General features: G+C 35.8%; 1 protein-coding gene across 1 annotated transcript; it reads left to right on the forward strand.

Annotated features, from left to right (window-relative positions):
- Positions 1-6,047: 6,047 nt before the first annotated feature.
- On the forward strand, positions 6,048-7,517 carry LOC113308041 (equilibrative nucleotide transporter 8-like). The gene is made up of 2 exons (XM_026556511.1): positions 6,048-6,696; positions 6,786-7,517. Exons 1-2 carry the CDS (start codon positions 6,180-6,182, stop codon positions 7,496-7,498), a joined length of 1,230 nt encoding a protein of 409 aa, XP_026412296.1. The 5' UTR covers positions 6,048-6,179; the 3' UTR covers positions 7,499-7,517.
- Positions 7,518-8,621: the final 1,104 nt, after the last annotated feature.

Here is an 8,621-nt window from a genome sequence, read left to right on the forward strand (position 1 = left end):
GCAATGGATGCTCAAAATCAACCTGAAGTTGTCGATAATGCTTCATTGGAACGCCACCCTGGATTATGTATTTCAATCATGCAGCACCGCGTTAACAAACATGATGAAGTCCGTCGAGCATATTTACAAATGGGTCGTAATAGAACAATGCTGGCAAAGAATCCAGCTACTCCGACGCTCTACCATACTAAACTAGCTGTAATATAACTCCTTCGTGAAAAAAAATAATCGACCCCCATCTAAAATCCTGGTTCCGTCATTGTGCATAAATGAGTGATCATACAACACATAATATGAATGAGAAAATATCATTCAAAAAAATCCAGCACGATTGCTAAAGACAGGTACCGCTATTAGTGGGGCGGGTACCAAACCATATGAGACAAAATAATTCTCGCCGTTGGATCCTGGATTGGTACACGCCTTTAGCAATTGCCGCATTAGCCTTTAGCAATCATGGAAAAATCCGATTTGGTGTACTTTATGCATCAGGGATCTATCACTTGCAATAACTAAAATATGTACCGATCAACAATTTAATAGTGATTTAATGAAAATGTTGGTGGAAACTGATAAAGCATCTCATGAAGAATGCTGCTTAGATGCGTGGTAATAGAATGCGACCCAAGGAATAAGGAGCACAAACAGGTTAAAATATCATCGAAGATCAGGATTTGTAAATTTTTGCGACCATAACCAAAAGGAATTGTTTTCTTAATTCTAATCAGATGAATAGCTTATTTAAGAATGGACAAAGATGGGTTGTACCTCCAGTTTCTAGTAGTCCGCTGGGTTTTCTTCCTCGATTCACTAGTATATAAAACTAAACTTTAGTTACTTGTTAATTCGAGTTTTTTTTCATTCTCCTTTAGGGGTTAAATGTGTAAGGGTCTAAATTTGTATCTTTCACGAAAGTTTGATACATTCGGTTGAACCCTAAATCACGGTAGGACGATGAAAATTAGTTTATTAGAGCAAGTCTTATGGTGGAATCCAACCTATTCCAAGTGTGGAAAATTCATGGAATGTCAAGTATAGTGGCTTCCAAGTTGGGGTTTTTCACAGAAAATCCAAGCAACATTCCATGGTTTGGTGGAAGGGTTCGTGGAATCCATCTAAACGCCAATAAGAATAGCGCTGAACGCCAATAAGATTGGCGAAGTAGAGGACATGAAACGCCAATATGAATGGCGTTGAACGCTAATCAAAATAGCGAAAGTCAAGCGCTAAAAAGAATGGCGTTCAGCGCTATTAACAATAGCGTTTTTCAGCGCCAATCTTAATTGCGCTAACCACAAAAAACATCCAGGAGCCACTCCACTTTTTCAATCCTATACTTAGTTTTTTTTTCTACTCTCTCATTTTTTCCTCTTAAACAAACTAGTTTTTTGGTTTCATATATTGAATCAAATCAAATCAAAAAGAAGATAAAATTGATTGATACTAAAAATACTTCAATTACATTGATTTCACTACATCAAATTGCAAAAAAAAAAAAAAAAAAAAAAAAAAAGAAAAAAACATAATTGAAGCTACATAGTTCCATAAGCTACATGGTTTCATATATTGAAATGACGAACATTGCTAGTGCTAGGATAACCAACTGTTCTAGGAGGATAACCATATTTTTCCAAAATCTTATTTTGTTTATCCAACATAAATTGCTGCTTACATTCCGGCAAGGTCTCAACCACCACATCGAACACTTCGAGTTCATGTTTCTCCAAAGGCAAATCCACGGATTTCTTTTTTGTCTCTGCAATAGTTAATAAATATTCTTCTTGTCCATCCAATCTTGACATCTTCTTTGCATTCTCTTCACTAAAATGTTTCAAAATACGCTCAGTTCCATCGTCCATATTGCACCTGTAAACATAGCTCAAATACTGTAAGCATTCCAAGATTTTCATACACACATATAAAGAAAAGACAAAAGGAAACACATTCATACAAAAGAGAAGATATTCATACAAACACATAAAGAAAATACATTCATACACTAAAGAAACATTCATTCCCACATTCTTGAATTCATACACCATCAAGACTACATCTATGTTATCACAGTAAACCCAAGAATCACACGGTTCTATTCCCAACATCCTTTGCACATCATCACAAGTAAAACCATCACTATTATTTAACATTTGGGTGAATTGTGTCTCTTGAATTATTTCATTTGGTGCATCATCTATTGCGGCATCATGACTTGTGGCTGGTCTTTTACGGAAATATTGGGAGTTTTCTGCAAGATCATAACATGATTGGGTTGACGTCGATCCTTCCCTTTCGTAATGCCCAAGAGCTTGTGCACGATCTTGTTCAAACCAATAATTGTCCTTTGTAACAGTTAACGTAGCAAAATTAAGCGCTAGATCTTTCCATTGCTCCTGAAAAGAAACACCAACATAGCAAATATGTTAAAGAGCTTTTAATGTGTAAAGAAAATCATAAAAATATGGCAAACATAATAATTGAAAGAGTTAAAACCAAAAATTACTAACCCTTGTTCCCTAACTGCTATCATACGTAAATGGAGGAGCTTCGGGTGGTTGCAAAGGCACTTGAACACGGTTGCCTTCACTGTCTGAGCGTACGATATACCATGGAATTTTTGGAAATTCAGGTGAAACTTGTGAGACGTTGTCGTACATATACCGTGTTGGGTGTATTGGGGGGACCTGATTCACAAGAAATGTTGGATCTTGAGTACTTGCAGCTCCAACTTCATCTCTGTTATCTTGACGCAGCATTTATGGAAGCAAAAATCCAATAGATTGTTGCTTCCACCACCACACATATCGGCTCTCTTCAACATGTTTATAGTATCGTCCTTCAACCACATCAATAGGATTCGGTGGGTTAACAAGGTCTTCCAAACTTTCACGTGGACTTCTTGGAATTGTTATAAATCCCCTTGTTTGCCTTACAAACCGTTCACCAAGATACATGATACTGTTATCGCTTTCCGGATTATAGAAAGCCACTCTTCACATGGAGAGTTCACGAGCATGCACTATATCAGGATGATCTCTATACACACTAGTTGACCATGGTTGCCATAACGTTCCAATTACTGTCCTCAACTCAATTTTTTGGTAAGCTGTAGTAAGGTAGTGTTTAGCACTATCCCTTTGAAACTTCACTAGACTATCTTTCTTAAATATCATAATCGCAGGCCATACATCAAGAGGTACATCTTCTTTGAGAAAATGCGTCAAAGTACGAAAGTATATGTAAAACCAATACTCTAGAAGTATCGTCATTCCTCACATGTTTTTCCACCTCTAACAACCGTGCTCATGCTACTGTACAAGTGACTAAAACAAGCCGAACCCCAATCATAATCACGAATTGCATTCAAATCACGCAAGGAAGCGATCCAACCTTTGCTTGCTCTTGTAGTGCTACGTGCCATTAAATTTTTTGAAATCACCCATAGTAAGAAGTATAGAGTCATAATCTCCCAATTTTCATCATTAATTGGATTTTCCTTAATATATTTTGCGAGGCAACTAATAGGAAAATCACCCAACTTCTTGCTGTAGTTTGCATACCCATGCATAGCAAGACATCACAAGTTGCGAAGATCCAAGTTCTAAAGTCCTTCTCTCATGGCCATTTAAATTTTTGTCTACGAAAAAAATAAATTAAATGGCCATGAGAGAAGGACTTTAGAACTTGGATCTTTGCAACTTGTGATGTCATGGTATCATGAACTTCAACAACTTATATCATTTGTTCTTATAACTTTTTGTAACTAAGTCTTCAACTTTGATTTTTGAAATATTCTTTTCTATTGTTACTTCTAAACTTCAAACGTCTTCAACTTTCTTCATATATTTTGATGTCGCTCCGCTTGTTGATGATGATAAGTTTCTACTGAGAGAGAGTCGTAATAATCCAGTAACTAAGACTACATTGTGAGGTTGTTTTGTCTTTCTAGCATTTCTTGACCTACTTGCCTTTCCATCATGGATGGTTTGGTCCATCATGGTTACCCTCTAAAAGGAACAAGTTCTCTCCTGAATTTCAAGGATCTCAATGTCTTTTTCTCTAATGTCTCAATAGATTGTTATCTCTAGCATTCCAATTTCTATCTTTTCGGTGAGAAAGTGAAAAGTAGGTATTCTCTAGTTCTTGATTTTCTCTACTTTTCCATCTATTTGTAACGATGTATTCCAATCTTCTACGACTATTTCCAATAGGAGTTCCGGATAAGTGAACAAAATCTAAAGGGGTGAAACCAATTTCAAAGTTTGGGAAATGAAACGAATTGGTGCTATACTACCACCTCTCTATGATACCATAAGATAATTGTTGATCAGCTCTCTTAATTCTAATTTCGAAAAATCTAGCAAGTCCGAAAATTTGAATAACTTCACTAGCGCTTTCATGAACCACTACACGACTATATAAATCCTCAAGGTCCTCCAAATTACTTCTAAACACAATATCATGTTGTTTATCATGTGGGTTTATACTTGTAGAAACATGTTTCTCATCCCACTCTTTTGCACTCAACAACATACACACATCCATGTTCATATCTATAAAAAATCATCAAATAAAAACTAGTCACACAATGCACTTAATTGTTTACATAATGTAACTAAAACATGTTAATTCATTATCTCATGGCAATTTCACACAATACACAATGTTCATCATCTAAAACCCTAAATCACATGTCAAATTCATCATAGTCGGAATCAAAATTGTTATCATTCATCAAACAATCGGGTATCATGCATACAATCAATAATCATATCATCTAAAGCCCTAACATTTCATCAAACCATAAAATAAACTCAAATTTCACTAACCTCTCTTTGGATTCTCAATCAAATTGAGAAATTGAAGTATGCTTAGATTCCTTATGACGCCAAGAACAAACCCTTTGAACCAATTTCACTGATTTGAACCATCATGCCAGAAATCAACAAGGGGGTTTTAGGGTTTGGTTTTTCTTAATGTTTGAGAGAAGAGAAGAAGATGAACGAACTGAACTGGGGAAGGGATCGATGGTGTTCTGAATAATAGCGCTCGACGCTATTGATAATGGCGTTAAATGCTATTCACAATAGCGTTCAGCGCTATTAACAATAGCTTTCTGACCGTTAACTCAAGTCAAGCGCTATTCTTAATAACGTTCCGATGCGCTATTCTTATTAGCGTTTAACGCTATTCTTAATAGCGTTCCTCTGGATTCCACCATTACACTTCCGCTTCTATCCACAGTTTCAAGTGCTGAGGTGGCGTGGAAGATGGAAGATGGATGGATTCCACCATAAGACTTGCTCTTAGAGATGAAGGTGCATTAGATTTAGTGAACTCATGATATACGTTGTTTCCACCCAATTGACCGAAAAAAATCAATGCTACTTGACCATAGTCAGCTTTTCCCAATACAATTTAGCTTTCCCTATAACAAAAATCCGTGGAAACTGATCGACCATTTTGATGCTGTATGACAGTGTCTCTGTCCGGTGGTTGGTGGATAAGTGAATACTCACTTTTCCTTTCGGCTTAGTTTTCATATCCAGTACTTTGCACTAGTCTCTGAAGCCTTATTAATAGACTTTGTCTCTTCTTTTTATTTTCTTGTATTAATTGTTAACTCTAAGTGTATATTGCTAAAGTTGTCTTTGTTATAAATACTTTTAATATAGAGACTAAACCATAACCATAAAAGGACATACTTCCGAATACAAATAAAAATGGAATCTAGGCAAGAATAATAATAGAAGGTCTAAAAGTAGAATAATATCCAAATGCAAACGGATGGTTGCTATAAAAGGAAGTGAAACTAGTAAAAGAACTCAGTACATTGCACATTATCTTTATCTAAGGAAACTGCTGTAAAGTTATACAAATTCCGACAATTGAAGATATCAACGACGTCGACGTCGACTTCGACATCTCAATTGATTAGGTAGAATAATTAAAGGCTAAGAGAGAAAGCAAATAAGTACTTGTTACCAATCGAAGCTAAAACCTAACCATTCATTCTTCCTGTCACTCATTTTTATATGTCCCTACACGGCACATATGTCTTTCCTTATGTACAGGAGTGAAATCCTAATCTTCAACACTCATCACTAATACATGACTTAAAACAATATGAGTGAACTATAAATATGGAGAAATTTGGTAAGGAAAAATCTAAGGATTAAGTCATGGAAAAAGGAGGAAGAAGTAAGAATTTTTCTGAAGATTATCGTCATGAGATTCAGCCAAAAGACAGATATAATATAGCTTACACTGTTCATTTTATACTTGGTTTAGGAAATTTACTACCATGGAATGCCTTGATCACTGCAATTGATTACTTCGGTTATCTTTATCCGACTAAACATATCGATAAAGTATTTTCTATTGCTTATATGGGTTCTTCACTTCCTGTTCTTTTACTTTTGATAGGTTGCCGGAGTAATTGGTTTAGTCATAAAGAGAGACACCTTAGTTTTAGATTCAGAATGAATATAGGTCTTTTTATGTTTCTTTTAACTTTGATGACTCCACCTATCATCGATTGGTGTGGAGTGTCAACATCGTCATCGTATTATGTTATAGTTGGTGCTGTTGTTGTTTGCGGTTTGGCCGATGGGTTAATAGGTGGAAGTTTGATTGGTTTTGCTGGAGAACTTCCTGAACGATATATGCAAGCCGTTTTCGCAGGAACTGCTTCTTCAGGTATGTTGTTATCTTCTTTTTACCTTCTGAAAATGCGTATTCTCTTGTATAGCTAAATTTGTTTGTTAAATGAATTTCTTTTTGTGCAGGTGTTCTTGTTTCAGTCTTGAGGATCATTACAAAAGCATCTCTACCACAGAACCCAAAAGGTCTCCAAACAAGTTCCTACCTCTATTTTTTAGTCAGTACTTCGCTCATGTTAGGTTGCATTATCTGTTGCAACCTTCTAAACAGGTTACCAGTCATCCAATATCACATAGCACACAAAAAAGAAATATCAGCATCATTATCACCCTCTACAGGGCCAATTAAATTTTGGGTGGTAGCCAAAAAACTCAAGTTCTCAGCACTTGGTGTCCTTTTCATATATACAGTAACTCTATCTATTTTTCCAGGATTCATAACGGAGAATTTTCAATCTAAAAGTCTTAGAGATTGGTACCCGGTTGTGCTGATTACAGTATATAATGTTTCAGATTTATTTGGTAAATCATTGCCTTCGATATTTATTCCGAAAAGTATCGGAAAAGTTGCATGGGCTTGTCTGTTTGGCAGAGTTTTATTTTATCCTTTGTTTACAGCTTGTCTCCATGGACCAAGATGGTTAAGAAGTGAAGTTCCTGAAATGATTTTGATAAGCTTATTTGGGTTAAGCAATGGGTATTTAACTAGTGTACTTATGATATTAGCTCCTAAATCAGTATCAGTTGTTGAAGCAGAGATAGCAGGAATAGTTATGGCTTTGTTTCTTGGGTTTGGTTTAGTTTTAGGGTCTGTTGTTGGATGGATTTGGGTCATTTGAAAATTTTAATGTAATTAAGTGTCCATTATCATATGTACAAGTAAAATAAATGGTCTTCATTTTTTACCAAAATTTGGTTGGGATATGCAAGTTAAATATATTTATCCTCGTATCTGATATTGAGCAGACTAGCTAGTCTCTGGATTCTTAGCACAGTGGCTCATATGTAGAGGTCATTTGGAATCTAAAGCTGATGGACCAAAACAGAGGAGTAGAGGTGTCAAACAGACCGGTCCGGCCTGGGTTTGGTCAGCCTAACCTGGCCTGTAGCCTGGCTGAGTTGGCCTGTCAGCAAAGCTGGCCTGAACCAGGCCCGCCTTAATTTTGGCCGGTACAGGCTAGCCGGTTAAACTCTGATCTCTTCATTTTCAAAAAACTTGCAGCGGAGAGTTTCAAACTCATCCTCGTACTCATACCAAATGCCAACAACCAATTGGGCGACAGTTTACTTATGTCCAAACTCATATGCTCTAATAAGAAAATCAGTTTACATATATGGAAGGTCAAACAATGCGTCATTTAATTAAGGCAGGGAACTAGGAAATCGTTTAATGTATGCTTAATATAAATAAACTGACATACGAAGCCATTTGGGAATATTGGCAACTTGACATCCAGAAAATCCAATTTTATTAAGACAATAAATAAAAGGAAACAACCAAATAAATTTATTAATAAAATATTTATCAAGTATAGAAAGAAAAAGGAGTTAATTTATTAATGTGAAATACTTACCAAACCAAGCACATAAAGTTGGTTGTTTTAAAATGAAGTAACAGTTGACCGTCTTTCCATGAATTGCATGTTAGCACCAGAATCCGCATCCTTCAATTGATGAGCATTGAGCCAAACCAGTTCTCAAACCAAAGAATAATGCTAGGAAGGCCATGTTGAACCTAGGTACGAAGTTAGAATAATGTTAGGTGGTGCCAATTATTATGTTTTATCTGCGACAATAGACGAACAGCTAATAAAAAAGCTATTGTGTACTACAACGTACTGCATAAGTTTCAAATAATGAACTTCAAAAATTTTGATGTCAACAAAAAAAAAACAAACAAACAAACGGCTAAAAATGAATCAACCAAGCAACAAACTAAATCTTATGCACATACTTTAAACG

The sequence above is a fragment of the Papaver somniferum genome, chromosome 9, assembly GCF_003573695.1.
Source record: "Papaver somniferum cultivar HN1 chromosome 9, ASM357369v1, whole genome shotgun sequence".
Classification (NCBI taxonomy): Eukaryota; Viridiplantae; Streptophyta; class Magnoliopsida; order Ranunculales; family Papaveraceae; genus Papaver; species Papaver somniferum.